Raw genomic sequence first — 25611 nt, 5'->3', positions numbered from 1 at the left:
ATTCAGCTTTCCTCCTCCTATCCTACATGGCCTACAGAAATCTGTCTTTGGGGGCCAAGGATCCAAAGCTGAGCCAAATATTTGTTGCTCAAATCTGAAACTTCTTTCCATCATATCCCTTTTGGACTTCAACAATGATTGTTCCTCCCCTGGGAGAAGTCTGACAGATGGAGCTGAAGAACATGTAATTAAGTTGGGGGAAGGAAGGGCAATTCCCATCTTCCTAGAGTTCCTGTCACTTCCTGGGCATTAGGAAGTCTGGCCTTCAAGTTCCCTCCACTCCCATTAGTCATGTCACTAAACGGAGGGGGATGGGGAGGGAGGGCACCTCAAGACAGAGGTAATAAGAGAGGCAGCGTGGTTCAGTGGAAAGAGCACGGGCTTTGGAGTCAGAGGTCATGGGTTCGAGTCCCGGCTCCACCACATGTCTGCTGTGTGACCTTGGGCAAGTCATTTAACCTCTCGGAGCCTCAGTTACCTCATCTGTAAAATGGCGATGATGACTGTAAACCCCACGTGGGACAACCTGATCACCTTGTATCCCCCCAGCGCTTAGAACAGTGCTTTGCACATAGTAAGTGCTAAACAAATACCAACATTATTGTTATTATTATTATTAGGAAGTCTGGCCTTCAAGTTCCCTCCACTCCCATTAGTCATGTCACTAAATGGAGGGGGATGGGGAGGGAGGGCACCTCGAGGTAGAGGTGATAAGGGCTGTGGAAAAATCAGTTATCCAACACTTGGCTACCCAAAATGATCTGTTATCTGAACCAAGACTCGTTCAGAGAATGAAGGTGGTGGCAGGGAAAATTCAAGTAACTGGGTATGCACCTATGTGAGGCAGCCTAATCCGATTTTGCTCAGCCGTTTAACACTTTTAATTACCTGAAACAGCTTGGGTCCTGGTTACTTGGGGCAACTTCAATTCCTCTTGTGATAGATGATTTCAAGGCCGATGTTTCTGGCCATTCTAATAATCTGGTAGAGAGACCCTTTGCCTCTGCCCCCAAACCTCCCGTAGATCAGAATTAACAATCTCTCTGAAATGCCTTTACTGGCTGTGTCCCTGGCTAGGGGCTGTTCCTGAGATCATCCACACTTCATCATCATCAATCGTATTTATTGAGCGCTTACTATGTGCAGAGCACTGGACTAAGCGCTTGGGAAGTACAAATTGGCAACGTATAGAGACAGTCCTTACCCAACAGTGGGCTCACAGTCTAAAGGGGGGAGACAGAGAACAAAACCAAACATACTAACAAAATAAAATAAATAGAATAGATATGTACAAATAGAATAGATATGTACCCTTAATCTTGAGGTCCTCAACTCCATCCTTCACCCAAAAAGGGTGTACTTGTAAGGACAGTCAGCAGGTATTTTTTTTGAATGCTTGTTAATCAATGATATTTAATCAGTGGTATTTATTGAGCACTTACTGTGTGCAGAGTACTGCACTACGCTCTTGGGAGAGTACAACAGAAGAGTTATTAAGTGAAATGGTTATTTGGTGGGGAGGGAGAGCAACAGAGGAAGAGCGAGAATGCAAGGATAGTATGTGGGTGTGGAAAGAGGGACTTAAGAGTGGGGATGGGAAAATGAAATAAGCTAGGAAAATGGGGCTCCAAATAATTCCAGTGACCAATTTTCTGAGGTACATTCCGTGGTAAATTGGAACTCTAGTTAGTTTGAGCAGTTAACTTTCTTCTGCATGTGTCCTAATTATTTACTGCTCAATAACAAAATCTAAATACATTTTCAAAAGTCCCCTTTTAATTATACTTTTACTGTTTGGTCAAAACACCTTTTTTAAAAAAAAAATCACACATTTTCTACAAGACTTTAAGGAAGATAAAACACTCAAGGCTCTCTCAAGTTACCCATTCTGTAAATCAGAGGCAGTACATAAGCAGGATCCAAATGCTCTAAGTGCGAGGAATTTTTTTATCCACAAACCTGCTCCTCATTCCAAAACGTTTGAGAACTGCCTGGGAACATTATTACAAGCACTCTTAACTTCCTCTTACTGCTCTTGACTGTTCTTATTCGGTTCAACCTGAGAACCGGGTCCTCCTTCTTCCCTCCTTTCTCAAATGGAATGGAAATCGAGTCTGGACTACGGTCTGGGTAAAGACGAAATGAAGATTTTCTGATTTTTAACATATTCATTCATTCAATCGTCTGTATTGCACGCTTACTGTGTGCAGAGCACTGTACTAAGCACTTGGGAAGTACAAGTTGGCAACATATAAAGACGGCCCCTACCCAACAACGGGCTCACAGTCTAGAAATAATAGAAATAAAGAAATAATCTTACCTTTGGTTTTTTGTTCCGTGACCTACAAAGTAAACAAAAAGACACATCCTTAAACTTATTCTTCAATTCAGCTTTAAGTGACAAGACCAATTTCTCAGTTCCAAGAAAAGGCTTGAAGATTTGGCAAGTTATCCAAGTCACTGAAAACTTAAAACGATACTTTTTACAGGATGCGGTTGCTCTTATGTCCCTCTACTACTGTGTAGTGCAAAGGCTTGTGGCTAACTTCCATTAATAATGAATAAAGACTTTTCCAACATGAGCTGTTTTAAATTAAAATTCCCAGGTCACTTGTCTGCCATCTCAAATGCCTAAGAATAAAATCCTAGTACTTGGCTCATTCAGTGCAGTTTTTCAAAAATAATTTAAAGCAGTTTCTCATTCCCAGCAAAGCTCTTCAATATCATCAACATTAATTCAGCACCTACTTTGTGCTGAGTACTCAACTGATCACTTGGGAGAGTACAATTGAGTTAGTAGAGTTATACCGAAGCCAGTCATTTAGTCGACTGTAAAGCACCATTAACGCAAAAAAATACCACATGGGTTCTGTTCAAATTGGAAGATCCTGCCAGCCCTTTCGTCCACCGAAAGTTTGAAACTTACCATCGTTACAAGAAGCCTTAATGAGCGATACATCCAAATCATTCGCCAGCGAATCGACTCAAATCTTTTGAATACAATGTACTTCTCTCCTCAGTCCTTTAATGAGCTGGATAATAGTCTTGAAAATGAGCTAGGATGCTCCCAAACTCATTTTTGGTTTCTCATTAGATTAGTCATACAGAGACCCAGCTGCAATAATCAAATATGCCACTTATGTATTCAGCAGGATTATTGGTATTGTTGCAGGCCTTAAACTTCTCAGTCAGGAGCATGCCTGTGACTTTTAGACTGTGAGCCCACTGTTGGGTAGGGACTGTCTCTATATGTTGCCAATGTGTACTTCCCAAGCGCTTAGTACAGTGCTCTGCACATAGTAAGCGCTCAGTAAATACGATTGATGATGATGCCTAGACAGTAAGAGAAATCCCCTAAGGTCACCATGGCCTATGCTTTGCAATGAGAAGCAGCATGGCCTAGCGGAAATACCATGGGCCTTGGAGACGGAGGACCTGGGTTTGAATCCCCACTCCGCCACCAGTCAGCTGTGTGACTTTGGCCCAGTCACTTAAAATTCACTGTGCCTCAGTTCCCTCATCTGCAAAATGGGGATTCAATACTGGTCTCCCTCCTAATTAGACTGTAAGCTCCACATGGGACCTGATTACCTTATTTCTACCCCAGTGCTTAGTACAGTGCATGACACACAGTAAGTGCTTAACAAATACCACAATTACTATTACCGTTTCTGCTTAAAGTTGCTGAATATCTGGGTGTCTTTTAGTGACAGAATACTGAAAGCATTACAAGCCAAAAATAATCGTTTTTCTGAATCGTGTAAGTCTACAAAAAACAGCAGAAAAGCTATTACTACAGGTCCAGTACCGAGAGGTCACCGTACCTCGTTCTCGCCTGTCCCGCCATCGACCCCCGGCCCACGTCATCCCCCGGGCCTGGAATGCCCTCCCTCTGCCCATCCGCCAAGCTAGCTCTCTTCCTCCCTTCAAGGCCCTACTGAGAGCTCACCTCCTCCAGGAGGCCTTCCCACACTGAGCCCCTTCCTTCCTCTCCCCCTCGTCCCCCTCTCCATCCCCCCCTTCTTACCTCCTTCCCTTCCCCACAGCACCTGTATATATGTATATATGTTTGTACATATTTATTACTCTATTTATTTATTTTACTTGTACATATCTATTCTATTTATTTTATTTTGTTAGTATGTTTGGTTTTGTCCTCTGTCTTCCCCTTTTAGACTGTGAGCCCACTGTTGGGTAGGGACTGTCTCTATATGTTGCCAATTTGTACTTCCCAAGCGCTTAGTACAGTGCTCTGCACATAGTAAGCGCTCAATAAATACGATTGATGATGATGATGATGATGAAGAAGATCCAGTTTGGGAATTATGAATTTTCTTTTAAAGCCCCTCTTCATCCTGAGGTCTGGTGCTGCGGGAGAGGAGAGGACAAAATGCCTGGGTCCCATTCCCCAATCCTGGGGTGACAATTAGGGGGTGAGAGGGGAGGGGCTTTGGTGTGGAGAGGCTCTCTAAGACCTTGCCTCAGAGTTTGAAACTGACACAATGACACAAGCGGTGATTTTCCACATGGGGATGAGCTTAAAAAAGAAAAAGAAAGCAGTGGTAGAATGGCATACTATCATAAGGCATAACCCGCTCCGAGTCCTATCTATATTGAATAGCAGGCTGAATGCACCAGTGTGGTTCCCTTTGCTTCTGTATGCCTAGTCTTCTTCTGATTTTTTGTTGTCTTTTCTCAAGATCAATTCAATGCCTCACCCTGCTGTGTCGCTAATCACAGATTAAGGTAAATCTTATGCCAACCTTGATTTTTTTTCCTCTTGTCACGGATGAGCAAAACTCCATTTGCTCAGCCCCAGCCATGGATTAGTGGTTAAGCGGCTGCTCTTTGGTATCCTGCCGATCTGGCTCATTTTGGAGCAGGCTCTTTTGAGGCTCGCTAACAGCAACAAGGACTTGTGTTCGGTGTGCTTTTGTCCTTCCCAGCCTGGTTCTGGTCACCTCTCCTTTCCCTGTCCCGCAGTAGCTACCGAACCACTTCTCTCATCCACCCTTGCTCAGGTCCGGCCCTGAAAGAGCTGAGTCTCAGTCATCTATGGTATTTACAGAGCACTTACAGTGTGTAGAGCACTGTACTAACTGCCTGGGAGAGTACGATACAACACAGTTGGCAGACAAGTTTTCTGGACACAACGAGCTTACGGTCTAGAGGGGGAGACCCAGAAAGCAAAGCATCACCTGGGGTGGGCCGAATACGGTCCGAATCTGGCAGTTGGCGGTCCTCAATCAATCAATCAATCGTATTTATTGAGCGCTTACTGTGTGCAGAGCACTGTACTAAGCTCTTGGGAAGTACAAGTTGGCAACATACAGAGACAGTCCCTACCCAACAGTGGGCTCACAGTCTAAAAGGGGGAGACAGAGAACAAAACCAAATATACTAACAAAATAAAATAAATAGAATAGATATGTACAAGTAAAATAGAGTAATAAATATGTACAAACATATATACAGGTGCTCCGGGGAAGGGACCTCACAGCACTTGCGATGTGGAGTATGCCGCAGGGACTTGACTGATATGAAAGAGAGGGTGTGGTTGGTGCTGTGGAAACCATCATCACTTTCATCATCATCATCATCATCAATCGTATTTATTGAGCGCTTACTGTGTGCAGAGCACTGTACTAAGCGCTTGGGAAGTACAAGTCGGTAACATATAGAGACAGTCCCTACCCAGCAGTGGGCTCAGAAGCAGCGTGTCCTACTGGCTAGAGCATGGGTTTGGGAGTCAAAGGACCTGGGTTCTAATCCTGGCTCCGCCACTTGCCTGCTGTGTGAACTAGGGAAAGTCACTTCACTTCCCTGTGCCTCAGTTCCCTCATCTGTAAAGTGGGGATTAACACTGTGAGCTCCATCTGGGACAGGGACTGTGTCCAACCCAATTATCTTGGATTTACGCCAGGGGTCAAAACAGTGCCTGGCATATATTAAGTGCTTAAATACCATTATTATTATTGTACTCTTCCAAGAGCTTAGTACAGTGCTCTGCACATAATAAACGCCCAATAAATACCGCTGAATGAACTGTTACACGCTTTCCTTTCTCTCTTCAACTGTTAAATACCTGTTCAAAAATTAAGTGACTTCCCAAAAGACTTCTGGTCTTTCCCACTTCGACATTACGATTTAAGAGCTTTGTTTTAGTAGAGAAAGTTTCTAACCACAGAAACAAATCTAACCATTCACCCTTCGCCTGAGCGATTTTTTTTTTCTGGGGCTTTCGGTAATCGTACGACCACTAACTGATGAATTGGCGATTCAGTAATAGTAATAATAATAGTGATATCTGTTAAGCGCTTGCTATATGCCAAACGGTAGAACGGATTCAAGTTAATCAGGTCCTACAGAGTAAGTAGGCGGGAGAACAGATACTGAATCCTCATTCTGCAGATGAGTGAACTGAGGCATAGAAGTGAAGTGACAACTAAATACTGGCAAGCAAATTAAGGCTTTAAAGAAAACGAGGGAGTGGAGAAGAAAAGTCTGAACATCAAGTATGACTCCCAGACAAGCCATGTGGATAAAAGGACACCCCAAAATCTTGTTTCTATGAGGTTTTAACAGCAAGCCAATAACAAAGAATTGCAACTCCAACTGATTATTTCAGATTTTACTTCCCATTCAATACCTTATCTCCCCAACTGGTCACTTTCAATCAATCGATGGTATTTATTGAGCGCTTTCTGGGCACAGAGTGCTTGGGAGAGTTCAGTACAACAGAGATGGTAGACATTCTGTGTGCAGAGCACTGTACTAAGCGCTTGGGAAGTACAAGTTGGCAACACTTAGAGACAGTCCCTACCCAACAGTGGGCTCACAGTCTAAAAGGGGGAGACAGACAACAAAACCAAACATACTAACAAAATAAAATAAATAGAATAGATATGTACAAGTAAAATAAATAGAGTAATAAATATGTACAAACACACACACACACACACACACACACACATACACACACACACACATATATACACACACACACACACAGGTGCTGTGGGGAAGGGAAGGAGGTAAGATGAGGGGGATGGAGAGGGGGACAAGGGGGAGAAAGAGCACAGGCTTTGGAGTCAGAGGTCATGGGTTCAAATCCTGGCTCCGCCAATAGTCAGCTGTGTGACCTTGGGCAAGTCACTTCACTTCTCTGGGCCTCAGTTCCCTCATCTGGAAAATGGGGATTAAGACTGTGAGCCCCCCGTGGGACAACCTGATCACCTTGTAATTTCCCCAGAGCTTAGAACAGTGCTTTGCACATAGTAAGTGCTTAATAAATGCCATAAAAAAAATGTGAAGGAACTGATTCAAGCACTTAGGGGTTTACACCACTCACTCACATCCTTCCCTGCCCGGCAAGTGACCACCAGAGTTTGGGGGGCATCAAGCGAGGAGGCTCTAGACTTTGAGCCCCCTTCTCTAGACTGTGAGCTCGCTGTACACAGTAAGCGCTCAATAAATACGATTGATTGATTGATTGATTTTCACTAGAAAGCTAGGAGTGTCTGAAACTCATTAACAACCTTAAGTGTACACTAGGCTTAGAGAAGCAGCATGGCCTATTGGACAGAGCATGGGCCTACCAGTCAGGAAGACCTGGGTTCCAATCCCCGCTACACCACTTGCCTGCTGTGCGTTCTGGGGCAAGTCACTTCACTTCTCTGTGCCTCACTTCCCTCATCCGTGAAGTGGGGATTAAGACTGTGAGCCCCATGTGGGACACGGATTGTGACTAACCTGATTAGCTTGTATCTACCCCTGTGCTTAGTATAGTGGCAAGCATATAACAAGTACTTAACAGATGCCATTAAAAAAAATAAAAAGGTATTAAGGCAGCCTATCCTGCTCCCAAACACAACTAGCACAAGAAAAAGTGGCAAATAATAATAATAATAATGGCATTTGTTAAGCGCTTACTATGTGCAAAGCACTGTTCTAAGCGCTGGGGGGGATGCAAGGCGATCAGGTTGTCCCACGGGGGGCTCACAGTCATCATCCCCATTTTACAGATGAGGTAACTGAGGCTCAGACAAGTTAAGTGACTTGCCCAAGGTCACACAGCAGACATGTGGCGGAGCCGGGCAAAGTTCCTTGTCCCTTTTCTCCAGGTTTCTGTGGCAGTAAAGCTAATTGCTTTCTGATGGGTGAGATGCAAGGTGACAAAAACAAACAAAAAAAAATCCCACCAAACAAAAAAAAGCAAAACAGCAACAAAAAAATCACCCCATAGTTCCAAGAAACTGCCTTTAACAAGCAGTACTTTGGGGCCTCAATAAATGTGATGAATCATAAAGTCAGCTAATTCAGTAATTCATCCTTGACAATGCTATTTCAGGATATTTTGCCCTTTTTTCTGTACTTGCATTTTTCACCCCATCTCCTTACTGGAGCAGTTTAGCTCCCCGAGGAGGAAACTTTCTACTACAAGTGTCCTTTTCTGTACTTGAATTTTTCACCCCATCTCCTTTTTGGAGAGGTTTACCTATTCCAGGAGTAACCACCTACTGCATGTTCCCTTAAGAGGTGAAGTCAATGAAAAACCAATTTAACAGGCACGGGTCACTAACTTCTTTCCAAGAGTGGCAGAGCATGTGTGGCTCTCAATCATAAATTGGAAACATGCTGGGTTTTCTGTTGAAGTGAAATTTCTACTTAAGAAGGGCGCTCTAGAAACCACAGCACGTAGACAGACTATTTTCCCTCAATACACAAGAAAAAATCAATAGTATTTACTGAGCGCTTACTGTGTGCAGAGCACTGTACTAAGCGCTCTAAGTGTACTAAGTGTCCACGGTTCCTAAATCAGCAATTGCTAAAGCAACAATCATCTTTATATGACAGTCAGTCTTCCACGTGGCATGGACTTTAAAAGAAAAGGAGCCTATTCTAGTGAAATAAAATTTAATTGATGGCAATATTACTGTTATCCTCTCCCAAGTGCTTAGTACAGTGCTCTGCACACAGTAAGCACTCAATAAATACTGAGTAAATATTGAATAAATAAATAATTGACTTTAAAGCAAAACCCATACAAAGCAGGATATGGGATGCTTATTTTCACATCAAATCAATAGTATTTATTGAGTGCTTACTACCTGCAGAACACTGGACTAAGCGCTTGGGAGAGTACGATACAACAATATAACAGACACATTCCCTGTCCGCAATGAGCAAACCCTTTCCCCATCATTCCTCAGCCCCAATTATGGCAGTGGGGCTTGATTGCTTTTTGGGGTGTGCAAGTACAAGGAGACACTGGTTTTCTGGGCTGTCTGCCCAAGTTCAGGATTTACCAAACCTGGTCTACTCGCGGAAGAGAGAGAAATTCACTTGGCTTGTCATGGTGCTGGAAAAAGGAGGAGGAAGGCATTTTTCTGAAAACTGGGGGAATTATCTTGCATCAGAAGTCATGACAACTCCCCATTTGTCAAACTTGTACTTCCCAAGTGCTTAGTACAGTGCTCTGCACTCAGTAAGAGCTCAATAAATACAATTGAATGAATGAATGAATTTGGGACAGGAACTGTGCCTGCCATAACTACCTTGTATCTAATCCAGCACTTAGCAGGTAGTAAATGCTTAACAAATACCACAACCAGCCAATGAGGGTTACTACCCTCGTAGTAGTAGTAATAATAATAGCATTTGTTAAGCACTTACTATGTGCAAAGCACTATTAATAGGTGCATTATCTGCCCCCTTCCCCACACATTCAGGGTATTTCTCTGCTCTGTCTCCTTGAGGAAATGTCAGGTCCCAGAGGAGGCCAAGAACCCAATACAAGATGGAGTTCCCAGCCCTGTGAAGCCTGAGGGGTTTGTTTCCTGAGGTTTTTTTTTTTTTTGAAAGGGTTATTCTTATCCAATGTCTACTCTATAAAAACGAAGCTGTGAAAAGGAAATTTTACATAGCTGAATAACACTCAAAAAATGTGCATTATAGAGGAAAAAAAAAGAAAGCAGCTACGCTTTGGGTTAGAAGAGTACTTAGAAAATGAGGGTTACTAGTAAGCTGTGAGTCTCCAGAAGGGTTTCCCTCAACAGATAGTCAATAGAGGAATTCCCAATTAGCTACCCTGGATGATTAGGAGGCTTGTCAGACAGGAGAGATCCAGGAAATTTATCCGGTCCTTGGGCAAGGATAATACCTGAGCTCGGTCTCTTCCAGCAACAATCAATCAGTGGCATTTACTGGGTGCTCACTCTGTGCAGAGCAGTGTATTAAATGCTTGGGAGAGTGAAATACAACAGTGTTAGCAGTCACATTCCCGGCCTACAGTGAATTTAGTGCAGATGGGAAGAAGGTAACTGGAAAGAAGTGTATTAGCTCAGCTCCAAAGACAAACCAGCCTGGACCAAAAAGCTTTTGTCTGAGGAGAACATTCATTACAGCCAATTAGGAATGACATTATTAATCATCGGGTTTTATTTTTCACCTCTGGAGAGTTTAGCCAATAGTGGGGCTGCCTCTCTGTTTCTCTGATTACCTGGCCAGCTCAGGGGCTAGAGAGATTCAGCAGGGAACTGAATACCAGGATTCATGAGCTTTATTTTACTTTTTACCTTTTACATGGACCCATAACCCATACCATTTTATTCTGATTTTCCTCAGCTTAACCTCTCCTGAGGAAATTCTGCAGGAAATTGACATCTTCACAGCTTTCAACTACCGTGGTTCAATCAATCAATGGTACCCGATGCATGGATTCCTTAAAGGGCTGACACCCTCCTACTCTGAACTTGAAAGTTGGGTATTAAAAGAGGTTACAAATAAAGAAATGAAAAAAAAAACCCCAACAACTTTTTTACACCTGTTTCAACTCATCACCTTTCATTCAAGCCACTATACTAATTTCTCCTTTCCTTACAAGTGGAAACTTGGAGCCCTATGATTAGTAAAAGTTCAATGAGCTCATCTGTAAAATGGAGATTAAGACTGTGAGCCCCAAGTGGGACAAACTGATCACCTTGTAGCCCACCTCCCAGCACTTACAACAGTGTTTTGCATATAATAAGCGCTTAACAAATGCCACCATTATTATTATTATTATTATTATTATTCAATGCATGTTTTATAGCCTCACAAATAGATGGGGGTTTTTTTCTCTCCACTTCCTTCTGAATTTCCAAAACTTGACGCAGACTAATAATCACTAGTAGTATTTAATGAGCACTTACTACGTGCAGAGCATTGTACTAAGTGCTTGGGAGAGTACGGTACAACAGAATTACCTGACACTTTCCCAGCCCATAATGAGATTACAGTCTAGAAAGGCCAGAATCAGCAGACACTTCACCTACAACGTTTTATGATGGTGTCGAAAATAGGTATAAGCATTTCAGACCCACCTTCTGAGCAGCTTCTTTCTTCTTTTTATCCTCTTTCTTCCTTTTCTTGTCTTCCATTAACTGTTCTTCCCTTTCTTGCTCCTTCTCTCTGTCAAAATAAAATGATCACAATACGAATCGGTCATACAGCACACTGCTCAGACACAAATATACTTTTCCACATGCCAAAGGGAACAAAATTGAATACTCATTTATAGTCCAACAGGCAGCCGCACAATTTCACAGAGACACAGTACATACAACGCATATGATAACACTGTTTTGACTTAAAGAATAATTAGCTCAATGTCTTCGGTGTCTAAAGCTACTCCCTGGTAATAAATTAGGCAGTTGAAAACGACTAGAAATGCTTTCTGAATACTAGGGAACCCTCGAATGCATTGTAGATTACAAAACACACAAACTTGAGCTTTGCACTCTAGGATAACGTGGTTTGAACGACAACGCTTCCCCCACAGGAGTGTTCTTAGGTACAAGACTTACATAAAAACAATTTTAGTAACCCAATGAAGGAGAAAACGCTCTGAACAGTGCTCTGCACATAGTAAGCGCTCAATAAATACAATTGACTGATTGAGAAAACATCACTTCTGCTAAATTCAGGTACGATGAGCATATCGTTTTGCTTGCCCAAGTCCATGAGAGTGAACTTTTTCCTGTTTTATCCCTCCAAATCCATTATGTATCACCAGCTAGACTCACTAAGCAACAGAGAAGACTTCACAGGAATGGATGATGCTTTGACTGGCTTCTGGCAGCATTACTGAAAAATGATCAGGAATTCTAGACCAAATTACTTCCCAGAAATCAGCTACAATTATGACAAAGTCAAAAATGAGCCTGAAGTACACCACCACCTATTTGACGGGTCACTTTTGGCACCTAATTTTAGTCAAACCCCACAACCTTACTCTTACACTGTAAGTTTCCAAGTGGGCCAGAGACTAGGTCTAATTTTAACCTTCGATTCTTCCTGGGATCTCAGTGCAGTGTTCTCTACATAGTGGACTCTCAATGAATACTATCAGATGAACAAATGTTTTCAGATCTCCGCACCCCCGGCCAGCAACTCTAGGGTGGACCACGGCAACGTGGCCTAGTGGAAAGAGCCCAGAACGGGGAGTCAAAGGACCTGGGTTCTAATTCCACTCCGCCATCTGTCTGCTGTGTGACCTCAGAAGTCACTTCTCTGTGCCTCAGTCCCTCATCTGCCAAATGGGCGTTCAATACCTGTTCTCCCTTCTACTTTCTCTGCGAGCTCTGATGATCTTATAGCTACCCCAGTGCTTAACACACAGCAAACACTTAAATTCATTCATTCAATCGTATTTATTGAGCGCTTACTGTATGCAGAGCACTGTACTAAGCGCTTGGGAAGTACAAGGTGGCAACATATAGAGACGGTCCCTACCCAAAAGCGGGCTCATAGTCTTGAAGGGGGAGACAGACAACAAAACATATTAACAAAATAAAATAAATAGAATAAATATGTACAAGTAAAATAGAGTAATAAATACGTACAAACATATATACAGGTGCTGTGGGGAGGGGAAGGGGTACTATTACTATTACCAACGAGGATCAAAAAATGTGCACGATCAACAGGGAAAAGGTATCTGTACTGGTGACAATTGATCCTCTGCAGAGGGGCACCATCACGCTCTTATTCCCAGCATCTTCTTAGTGCTCTGCACAGTGTAAGCACTCAGTGAAAACCACTGACTGACTGATTCATCAGTGCTGGAAACCCAATACCAAGAGAAAACGCTGGTCCGACCCAAAACAACATTAGAGTTCTTGTGTTTATCCACCCCTGACTGGCTGCCTCAAAGAATTCAGTTGGTGCTTAAAGCAAAGTTGTGTTCGAAGCACATCACGCTATAATGGAATCGGTCATATTCACTGAGCGCTTACTGTGTGCAACTCTGCAATATAGCAGAGTTGGCGAGACATACGTTACTATAAATAATAACAATGATGGCATTTAGTAAGCGCTTACTATGTGCAAAGCACTGTTCTAAGCACTGGGGAGGTTACAAGGTGATCAGGTTGTCCCACGGGGGGCTCACAGTCTTCATCCCCATTTTACAGATGAGGAAACAGGCACAGAAGTGAAGTGACTTGCCCAAAGTCACACAGCTGACAATTGGCGGAGCTGGGGTTTGAACCCAAGACCTCTGACTCCAAAGCCCGGGCTCTTTCCACCGAGCCACGCTGCTTCTCTAAATAAATACATTACAGATACATACTTAAGTGCTGTGGAGCTGAGGAAGGGGTGAATAAAGAGTGCAAATCCAAGAGCAAGGTGATGCAGAAGGGACGGGGAGAAGAGGAAACGAGGGATTAGTTTCCGAAGGCCAATACTGCGTCCTGGAGCGTAGCTGCATAAACTAAGTTAACTGTGAGGAATGGGAGAGAAAGAGAACCATCGATTCTGATATTCCACCGTGGAGCAGCTGGAGTCCCCGTCCTGAGTTAAAGACCGGGTAAGGCCAAGGCCTGTTGAATTCAGGAACACTTCAAGCCCCTTTTAAGCCTTGTCTTTTAGGTGGCGTGGATGCAGGGCTGCCATGCAGGGGACACTTTTACACCTATGCAGTATTCCCAGTTCCAGCAGTTTGCCTGAAAACTCAGGATGAGTGCCCAGTGCCACAGGAAGGGACTCCTAGGCCCCCTCATGGAATCACTTTAAGTCTCGCTCACTCACTCCCAAGCAGTATCCCACATTTCCATTTGGATTTTGCTCACCTGGGAGGGCCAGCCACTTTTTTTTTTTTAATAGTATTTGTTAAGCACTTCCTATGTGTCAGCCACTGTACTAAGCGCTGGGCTAAATACAAGCTCATCATGTTGGACAGTGTACCCGTGCCCCATAGGGCCACACTCAATCCCCATTTACAGATGAAGGAACTGAGCCCCAGAGAAGTGAAATGACTTGCCCAAGGTCACATGGCAGCCAAGTGGCAGAACTGGGATTAGAATCCAGGTCCTTCACATGTCCTCCAAGAGGCCTTTCCTGACTAAGCCCTCATTTTCCTGACTTGTACTTCCCAAGCACTTAGTACAGTGCTCTGCATACAGGCGCTCAATCAATCAATCAATCAATCATATTTATTGAGCGCTTATTGTGTGCAGAGCACTGTACTAAGCGCTTGGGAAGTACAAGTTGGCAACATATAGAGACAGTCCCTACCCAACAGTGGGCTCACAGTCTAGAAGGGGGAGACAGAGAACAAAACCAAACATATTAACAAAATAAAATAGAATAGATAGGTACAAGTAAAATAAATAGAGTAATAAATATGTACAAACATATATACATGTGCTGTGGGGAAGAGAAGGAGGTAAGACGGTGGGGATGGAGGGGGGATGAGGGGGAGAGGAAGGAGGGGGCTCAGTCTGGGAAGGCCAATAAATACGTTTGTTCAATAAATACGACTGAACCATCTGCTCGATCCACACTGACCACCACTGTGGAGAATACGGTTCCTCAATTCCTAACGGTGCTCGATCCAACAATTGTGAAAACACCCATTCCAGGAAAACTGGCTGAACCTCTGAAGGCAGCCAAACTTTCTCAGTGACTGCCAAGAGCCCATGCCTACTCCTGGTGTCAAATGCCTGGGTCAGACCGATGAATACAATTAAGGAGGGGTCTTGATTTGACTCGAAGAGCTGTAAGTACACCCAAGAGGTCATTCGCCTGGTCCCTTGCTTGGGAAGCATTCTGGCATGACGGATGGAGCAAGGGCCTGGGATTCGGAAGGTCACGAGTTCTAATCCCAGCACTACCACTCGTCTGCTGTGTGACCTTGAGCAAATCATTTCCCTGTGCCTCAGTTACCTCATTGGTAAAATGGGGATTGAAACTCTGTCCAAACTGATTTGTTTATATCCCCCCCAGTGCTTAGTACAGTGCCTGGCATATAGTAAGTGCTTACCAAATGCCATAATTATTATTCTAAGTAAGCAAATCAAACTATCCAGTTCAGACAGCTGCCTATGCTTTTTTAAACAAAACTTTTTTTTTTCCCAACAAAATACCTGTAGCCTGCTATTGATCTTCTGGTGAGGAATTTTTCTTCCTTGTCACCTATTGCATTTCTCTGCTGCTTCACTTGAATCCCACCTCCTCTTATCCAGTTGTTCTTGGCATGGAGTAAGCAATGGGCAAACAACACCTTCCTCACAAAAAACACTTTCTTATAATTTAATAATATTAATAACAATAATACTGGTATTCGTTAAGCACTTACTATATTTCAAGCACTGTTCTAAGCGCTGGGGTAGATACAAGGTAATCAGGTTGTTCCACAGGGGGCATACAGTCTTAATCGCCATTTCACAGATGAGGTAACTGAGGCCCAGAGAAGTTAAGTGAATTGCCCAAAGTTACACGGCTGTTAAGTGGCAGAGCCGGGATCAGAACCCACAACCTCTGACTCCCAAGCCTGTGCTCTTTCCACTAAGCCACAAGACAGCTGTTCATCACTCCTTAGTCTTTTCTCCCATTTCCCTTCATCTCTCCCCACTGAACCTATTTCCCTAACCTTTAACCATTTTTGGTGGCTCCTTTGGACCGGCTCCAATGTCCCCGTGACCTTTAAAAATACAGCGACCAAAACTCAACACAATGCACAACACTAAATGTCAGAACAATTCTGAATCCAGAAAGATTGTTTACCAGTGCCCGCATGCTATTCTTCTGTTCATCATCTCAGAATCATGTGGCTTTTTTTCAGGGTGCCAACTTGAATTCATGATGATTAAACTAGACTTCTGGAGCATTTTTCTAATTTTGTTTTTGTCCTTCCAGAGAGGCCCCTGGACACGTGGCATCTCAGCCACTGAATAATCAGTCATATTTACTGGGCGCTTACTGTGTGTACAGCACTGTACTAAACACTTAGAAGAGTACAATATAACAGTTGATAGACGTGTCCCCTGCCCGTAACGAATTTACAGTCTAGAGGGGAGGAAAAAAAAAGAAAACAAAATTGCGCCAAGATGCTCGCATCAGTCCTGGTAGGTCAGCTCTGGAACTTCTCAAGGGGGAGAAATGTTCACACATCTTAGGGGGAAAAAAAAAGATCTCTCAAGGAAAGTGTTGCCGCATACAATCAACAAAAGGCATAGAAATCAGAACTGCTGACATCATAGGACACAACTTTCCTTGAAAGGAGGTTCCCTGTACCAAAAGAAAGGAGGAACTTGCTCTTCCTGAAGGACTTTTTGACGGACTGGACACTAAGGGGAAGAGGAGGAGTCGGAGCATTTTGGAGTTGAGATTTCTATTTTGTGTGCTTGTTTTTTCTTAAACTGGCATTTAGTAAGTGCTTACTATGTGCCCAGCACTGTACTAGGCGCTGGGGTAGATTCAAGCTAATCAGACTGGTCACCATCCATGTCCCACACTGGGCTCACGCTCAATCTCCATTTTATAGAAATCTGGAGGAGAAGTAAGTTCCAGACTCGAGGCACGAAATGGGCATTTGGAGATTCAGTGTCCAAAGTACCATCTACTAGGTAGCCATCAACCCTAGCTTCGATGGGAAGCTCACATGCCTGGCTATACACGTATATACCAAGGTGTCAAATTCTCCTTTAGTTCAGAGAACTCTCCTGGCAGTGAGACTGAATGCCAAAGTGTGAGTATCTGAGAGAACCAGGATCTTTCACCTTTTCTGGCCCTGGGCCATTGGGAACTGGCTCAAAAATAAATTGTGGAAGTGGTTATTACATAGTTGTTCGCATCTCCCTAAGAGGATTCTGACCCACGAAAACTGTCACAAGTTCCTGCCATATATCGTACTCTCCCGAGAGTTTAGTACAGTGCTTTGCACAAAGCAAGCACTCAAATATGCCTGAATTAATGAATTCACTCCTAGCTGGGCTCTTCTTAGTCTACAGCTTATCACCTTGTAACAGCCCCAGTGCTTAGAACAGTGCTTTGCCCATAGTAAGCGCTTAATAAATGCTATCATTATTATTATTATTATTATTATTACAGGCCCTCGTAACCCTAGCCTAAGAGGGCATGGCTTATGCCCTTGTTTTATGTTGGTTGGTACACTTGAGAACCGTTTAGAACGAAACACCAAACCCCACCCCACCTTACCCCCGCCAAAAAAACCTGCACCTTACTCAAATTTTTTAAAAAACTAGTTTTTTGGGGGGTGGGGGGTTAGGGGATGGGCAGCAAGGTTTTTGGGTTTTTTTTGTATGGGGGGGGGCGCGAGGGTGCATAGCATGTTTTAAATTGTATACCAGTGGTTCTCAATATTTTGCTCTGGTTGTAGTTACAATAGATTCAAGTTTAAGGTGGTTACTGGGCTTATTCATTAAGTTTTCAATGACAGCATTTGATTATTTTGTCATCAAAATGAATTGGGTCACATTCCTAAACCACTAAACTAGATCAAAGCCAGTGCTTTCCGTCAAAATGCACACCCAACAGCTGGAATGTGTTTTGGCAAAAGGATCAGATAAATAGATCTGGTGAAAATTGCCTTAAAAAAAAATTAAAAGCTAAAGTTGCTTGTGTGGTGTGTTGCTCCTCTTTGTGTCAAGTTAATTTTTAACACCTCAGATCTGTTCCTCATTTTTTACATTGGCCTGCACCTTGAGTTGGGTTCGCAGTGACCCTTCTTGGGCCCCAGCTCAGCCCTCCCAAATCCTACAACCTAAAGAGAAACTAAAGCTTCTGATGAGAACTTGAGCAGGAAACAATGTGCTACGCTACCCCCATCTGCAAACACTTCCTGTTTAAAAGCTTCGACAACTTTTCAGACTACTTTGACATTCTGGAACAATGATCCTTTTTTCAAATACTTCATCCTAGCAATAAAGAAACTAGGAAAAAAAAGCAAGCTGAAATTCACGATTACTCCAGGCAGGCTGATTTTCAAACAGAAAGCTATCCAAAGCATTCCAGGGGACAGACAACGCTTTTTCTCAATCTTTTACTCTGCATATTTGTAGAGCTGAGGTTTCTCTTTAAACTCCACTTCCTCAGGAAAAGCATTCTTTGCCAAACTTTTGCTTAAGAAGCTGGCATTCACCTACACATTTAGTACCAGACATTTGGAAGAACAAGCCACGTACTTCAGACTTTCCCTTAGCTTCGTGGCTTTTTCCCCCTCATATTGATTTGGTCTGCCCAAAGTCTTTTGGGAAAAAATAATTTTAGAATACCCACCTTCATACCACTAATGATCACTCCCTATTTCTCAACATAACAAAAGGAGGATCTGCAAAATAGTGCTTTTTGTCATAAACCAGAACAGATTGGCTAAGATGACTTGTGTTGGAGTCCTAAAGGGATTGATTTTTTTTTTTTCCTGTAAAATTTGCTTCCTCCTGTCTGGGGCTTGGGTTCTAATCTTAGTTCTCCCTGCTTGCCTGCTGTGTGACTGTCTCAGTGCTTCAGTTCCTTCATCTGTAAAATGTGGATTCAATACCCATTCTCCTGCTTGGTCTGTGCCCGACCTAATTATCTTGCATCTACCCCACTGCTTAGTACATTGCTTGGCACAAATTAAGCATGTAAATACCACAGTATCGACCACTAAAGAGCGGCTTTGGGGCTTGCTATTTCTCTTGCTCTTGTTATGGATTTTCATTCTACCACGATCTTCTCCTGACAGCTTTCCACATGGAAACAGGAGAAAACTTTTGCCAATTCCTGTTTGGCTCAACCAAACTGATCCTGAAAAAATCCTCCCAGGGACAGATTAATTCATTCAATCGTTTTGACTGAGGACTCACCGTGTGCAGAGCACTGTACTTAGCATTCGGGAGAGTACTACAGAACAATGAACATACACATTCCCTGCCCACCACGAGACCAGGGAGCTGCCGCAGTCTTCCTCATCCTCCAGGATGTCAAGAGCAGCTCCCTCTTCGGGTCCAAGATGCTTTCAAAAAATATGTCTATTCTGTGCCGACTCTGCCAACGTTCAAGAGCTTAACTGAACCCAGAAATCAGATCTTCTTATTGGCAAAATTCAAGTCCCTGGCATCTGGCTGACCTCCCAACCACAAACTGGCTCTCTGCTTGGAGCGATGGAGAAAGGGATTCTTCCCACACACATTCTTGGATGTCCCCGCGGGCACCTCAAACTTAAAGTGTCCAAAATGTAACTCCTCATGCCTTTCCCATTGCTGTCCACAACACGACCATCCTCCCAGTCTCACAAGCCCACAATCTTGGCATTATCCTCCGCTCGCCTCTCTCATTCAACCCACATATTCAATCTGCCACGGAATTCCTATCGGTTCTACCTTCGCAACACCACTACAATCTGCCCTTGCTTCTCTACCCAAACTGCTACTCTACTATGCTGGTCCAAGCACTTATTTCCTGCCCTGGCTACTGCATAGTCTCCTTGTTGACCTCTCTGCCTCCTGTGCCTCCCCACTCCAGCTGACGCTTCACTCTGCTGCCTGGATCACAGATTCTAAAAAGCGGTCAATCACGTCTCCCGGCTCCTCAAAAATCTCCAACTGTTGCCCACCTTTCTCCGCAAATAGAAATCCCTTGCCATCAGCTTTAAGACAATCTTATCTTTCCTCGCTGATCTCCTACTACAACGCAAACCCCACAATTCCCGCCTCTAAATGCCCACCTAATCACTGCACCTCAAACTCGTCTACTTCGCCACGGACCCCGGCCCACGTCCTTCCTCTGGTCTGGAACTCCCTCCTCCCATCTATATCTGACACTCTCCCCACTTTGAGCTTTGAAAAAGCCTCATTAAAATCTTATCTCCTCCAAGAGGCCTTCCCTGAGCAGGTCATCATTTCTCCTATTCACCCTCTCTTCTGTGCCACTTATGCACTTGGATCTGTGCCCCTTAAGCAACTGATATTCACTCTACCCTCAGGCCCCACAATATTTATGTGGTCCTCCCTGCCTTTCCCACCACTGAAGACAACACCACTATCCTCCATCTCACCAGCCCATAACCACGGCATTATCCTCAGACTTGCCTAATTCTGTAGGTTCTATCATCACAGTCTAACAAAAACCCACCATTTCCTCTCCATCTAAACTGCTACTACCCTGATGCAGATAGTTCCCATATCCCGCCTTGACTACTGTATCAGTCTCCTTGCTGACCTCCCTGCCTCCCGTCTCTTCCCTACTGCCATCTAAACTTCAATCTGCTGCCCAGATCACTTTTCTAGAAATACGTTCAGTCCAAAACTCCCCATTCAAGAACCTCCTCTGGTTGCCCATCCACCTTTGCATCAAACTGCTTAGCATCAGCTTTAAAGCATTCAATCACCTTGCCCCCTCCTATCTTACCTCACTGATTTCCCTAATATAACCTAGCCTGCATGCTTCACTCCTCTAAACTGACTCCCTGAACCTCAATCTCATCTACCTTGCTGCATCCCCTCCTTGCCCATGTCCTCCCTCTGGCCTGCAACCTGGGCCTCCCTCCTCCCTTCATATCCAACAATCACTCTCCCCACCTTCGAAGTGTTTTAAAAATCCCATCACCTCCAAGAGGCCTTTCCTGACAATTCTCATTTCCCTTCTGCGTCACCTGTACCCATTAAACATTTGCTATTCACCCTCGTCTCAGCCACAAAGCACTTATGTGTACAACTGAAATTTATTTTAATATCTGACCCCACGTCTAGACTGCAAATTCCTTGTGGGCAGGGAGAACGTGTCCACCAACTCTGCTGTGTTGGACTCTCTCAAACGCTTACTACAGTGCTCTGCACACAGTAAGTGCTCAATAAGTACCACTGACTGATATATTCCTACAGTTTGTCCAACTCATTTCCATTAGATTTTCAACCAAATCTCTCCAAACATATGTTCATATGAAAAATCCATTACTTCTATCAAGCCATCTAGCATAAACAAATTGGTGTGGTTCTAACACGGTACAAGCAAGTGATAAATGTTATTTTTTTTAGTTTGGCCAAAAATTGTGGTATTGTGGTTGGAGACAGATGAGGGAGCAACACTAAAATTTGATCGAGTGAGAAGTTAACAAAATAATTTTCTCTAAACCTACTCATCAGCAAATAAGCAATCGAAGTGACACTAGCGGAGACCAGGAGCCAACAGAACTGAAAAAACCTTAAAGTTAGGATTCAGTGTGTTGAATGCCTATATTCAAACACCACTGGGGTGGATACGAGCAAATTGGGCTAGACACAGTCCCTGTTCCACATGGGGCTCACAGTCTCGCTCCCCTATTACAGATGAGGTAACAGCCACAGAAGAAGTAAAATGACTTATCCAAGGTCACAGCAGACAAATGGCAGAGCAGGGATTAGAATCTACAACCTACTAACCCATGCTCTAGCCACAACGCCTTGCTGCTTCTCAAGTACCCACTTCTCTACTTCCTAAGCACCTAGTAGAGGGCCCAGCACCAACTGGTGGGATTTCAGACTGTGAGCCCACTATTGGGTAGGGACTGTCTCTATACGTCGCCAACTTGTACTTCCCAAGCGCTTAGTACAGTGCTGTGGACACAGTAAGCGCTCAATAAATACGATTGATGATGATTTCAGATGGGTGTCTTCACGGGGCAAACCTAAAAGGCAAGTTGAAAGAGTCCCACCGATCTAAACTGTTTTTAAAAAAAGAATTGCTGATAGTTGTGGCTCTTAACAAGAGGGTGCCTAATCCTAGTACTCCTTGACAGGAACTGAGAAGTAGTGTGGCCTATCGATAAAAACCCGGGCCTGGGTTCTAATCCTACCACAGCCCCTTCTCTGCTGTGTGACTTTGGCCAAATCATTTAAATTCTTTTGGTTTCATCTGTGAAATGGAGAATAGGACTGCGAGCCCTATGTGGGACAGGGACTGCGTCCAACCTGATTACCTTGTATCGACTCCAACACTTAGTATAGTGTCTGGCACATAGTAAGCACTTAAATACCATTAAAAAAACTGAGGGCAGCAGCAGTTCCTTCTTGGGTCCCAGTAACACCTCACCAGCGCCAACAATCATCAGTATTTACTGAGTGCTTTTTCTGTGCAGAGAGCACTGTTGTAAGAACTGGCTTACAATAGAGTGAATAGATGTAGTGAATGCAGTCAATAATAGTAGAACCCCCACCCCCACCAAATCCCACAGCACCCCGAGTTAAAATTTCCACCCATCACATATTGTTCTCTTTGACTTCCATTTGTAGTTGTAGTCTGTAATATCAAAAACCAAAACAGGCAAAACAGTTCAGCTAGAAGACAAAAAGAAATACCACACAAAACAAGTCTGAATGTTGGCTATTCACCCATATTAAATTATTCATCACAAAAGAAGAGCATTCACAAAAAGCAGGGCCCCCTTAACCGAGCTAAACCCCGAATAAACTGAGAAATGGAATTATTTATGCAAAATGATTAAGACCTATTCAGAAATTAGGGCAGCATTGTCTATCAAAATCTGCATTTCTATAGTCTTGTATTAAATCAACTGGTAATTTCAGAGGCACATTCTCTTGAACTTTCTGAGGATGTACCAAAGTGCTACGAGACGGGTAAATCTACGGCAAAACTAGGTTCTTGAAAATCCCGTCCCTTTAAACATGAGCCTTTTCAATCTTTGATTTTGAGGGGCAACTGAATGGCCTCCAACCTCAATCTCTCAGTGTCAATCCACCGCACACCTTTAGTTTGCTGATAAAACAGGAAACTAGTGAATCTTTAGATATGGGTAAAATAGAAACCTACATGAAAAGATGACTCGTTTCATTGGCGCACTGGGGTTTGTAACGGACTTTAGGGAGGTGCGCGCACACCAATACCAAATTTATTATAAGGAGCAATTCTGGCCCACAAACCTTGTCAGTAGCTCGGGAATTTTTCGGTTTACCTTTCAATAACTGGCCTGTTTCATTACTGGACTCATCTCCTAGGTTTCAAAATTAATCAGCACCATTCAGCACAAAGAAAGAAGACGGCCTAATAGGCAGCTATAATGCAAAACCAATCAAAAAGGATTCATTATGTGATTCAGAATTACCAACTAGGTTAATAAATGACACCAGACTATTCTTTTCAAATGCTCCAATCAGCCCCAGATAATGGCAATTGTCCACTTCTTACAACCTTGAAACACTACTTTCCTAAATAATCCATTCTGATTCTTTCTTTAAAAAAAAAAAAAAAAAGACCAATAATACATTCAGTCAGAAGCCTCTCAGCCCAGTTAAAATCCTGTTCCAGACTGAACCCCAAATGGAGTTAAATTACAGGGCCCAACCTAAGGAGTCAGAATTCAACTCAGGCCTCAAATCAATCACTTGATGGCATTTATTGAGTGCTTACTGTGTGCAGAGCACTGTATTAATAATGGCATTTATTAAGTGCTTACTAGGTGCAAAGCACTGTTCTAAGCACTGGGGAAGTTACAAGGTGATCAGGTTGTCCCACGGGGCGCTCACAGTCTTGATCCCCATTTTACAGATGAGGGAACTGAAGCACAGAGAAGTTAAGCCACGTGCCCAAAGTCACACAGCTGACAATTGCCAGAGCCGGCATTTGAACCCATGACCTCTGACTCCAAAGCCCACGCTCTTTCCACTGAGCCACGCTGCTTCTCTATTAAGTGCTTAGGAGACTATAACAGTGAACAGACATATTCCCTGCCCACAGTGACCTTACAGTCTAGAGGGATGTCTACTAAAGTATTGCACGTTGAATACCATGCTGCCATTTAAGAAAGCCAGTGTGGAATAAAAGGATATGCATTGTGGCTCTACCAATTTGCATTTCCAGGTGTGCTAACCTTGAGAAATTACCGAGGAGGGCAGAAGTAGTCAGTCAGTAATCATCTTTATTGAGTGCTTACTGTGTGCAGTGCACTGTACTGAGTACCTCACCACCCTTCTCTCCTTCTACCACACCCTCCGCTCCTCTGCCGCTAACCTCCTCACTGTACCTCGCTAAGCTCCTCACTGTACCTCGTTCTCGCCTGTCCCGCCGTCGATCCCCGGCCCACGTCCTCCCCCTGGCCTGGAATGCCCTCCCTCCGCACAGCTAGCTCTCTTCCTCCCTTCAAAGCCCTACTGAGAGCTCACCTCCTCCAGGAGGCCTTCCCACACTGAGTCCCCTTTTTCCTCTCCTCCTCCCCATCCCCCTCGCAGCCCTACCTCCTTCCCCTCCTCACAGCACGTGTATATATTTGTACAGATTTATTACCCTATTTTACTTATACATATTTACTATTCTACAATATAACAAAATTACAGACATTTTTACTATTCTATTTATTTTGTTAATGATATGCAGTTTCGTTGTCTGTCTCCCCCTTCTAGATAGACTGTGAGCCCGTTGTTGGGTAGGGACCGTCTCTATACGTTGCTAACTTGTACTTTCCAAGCGCTTAGTACAGTGCTCTGCACACAGTAAGTGCTCAATAAATACGATTGAATGAATGAATACAATATAATTTAACAGACACATTCCCAGCCCACAATGAGTCTGGAGGGGAAGAGTAATAATTAATAATAATTACAGTACTTGTGGAGCACAATGTGCCAAGCTCTGTTCTAAGCACTGGGGTAGGTACAAGTTAATCAGATTGGACACAATCCCTGTCCCACATGGGACTCACACTCTTAATCCCATTTTACAGATGAGGAGACTGAGGCCCAGAGAAGTTAAGTGCCTTGCCCAAGGTCACACAGCAGACATGTGGCAAAGCTGAGAGAAGAACCCAGAGTCCTGGCATTAGCCTTAGTTTCCATGTTGAGGGCTCCATTTTTTTGGAGGGTGGCTTCCCTAAGCTTACAAATCAATCATCATCAATCATATTTATTGAGCGCTTACTGTGTGCAGAGCACTGTACTAAGCGCTTAATGACAAAAAAAATGACATTTTTTCTCAGAGAGCATCCCATCGACTTCACCTTCTTCCTATATGTGACTGCCTGGCGACTCCAGCCAGCTCTGGAATTCTGAATGCTTAAAATTCAAACGGTTAGCTGGAAAAACACCCTGCCCCAAAATTTTAAGGAGTAAAATCCAAAGGGTTGGCAAGGAAAATTGAAGTCATTCTAGTTATGAAAATATCATAAAATAAAAATCCAGTAACTGATGGCAACGGTTAAAATGCAATTGAATCCAGAATCTCTGGATGGGGAAGGAGAGCATTTCAGAGTGGAAAAAAAGTAGGACGTTCTGTGGGGGAGGTGGTGTTTCAGTGTTAAAGGATGAAAGAGGAAGGTCCTGAAAGGGGAGGAGGCATGGAAACAATTAATGGAGCAGAAGA

The 25611-nt window shown here is 43.6% G+C and overlaps 1 protein-coding gene across 1 annotated transcript in view; it reads right to left on the bottom strand.

Annotated features, from left to right (window-relative positions):
* TNRC6B (trinucleotide repeat containing adaptor 6B) overlaps positions 1 to 25611 on the bottom strand; it is a 201421-nt gene that overhangs the window by 64408 nt on the left and 111402 nt on the right. The window contains exons 5-6 of the mRNA XM_038756387.1: positions 11364 to 11451; positions 2321 to 2342 (exon numbers count right to left, since the gene is read on the bottom strand). Of these exons, the coding sequence (XP_038612315.1) occupies positions 2321 to 2342; positions 11364 to 11451 (110 nt within the window). The remainder of the gene's footprint in view (positions 1 to 2320; positions 2343 to 11363; positions 11452 to 25611) is intronic.

Source organism: Tachyglossus aculeatus, chromosome 14, assembly GCF_015852505.1.
Source record: "Tachyglossus aculeatus isolate mTacAcu1 chromosome 14, mTacAcu1.pri, whole genome shotgun sequence".
Lineage (NCBI taxonomy): Eukaryota > Metazoa > Chordata > Mammalia > Monotremata > Tachyglossidae > Tachyglossus > Tachyglossus aculeatus.
This window is presented reverse-complemented; position numbering and strand designations above follow the sequence as displayed.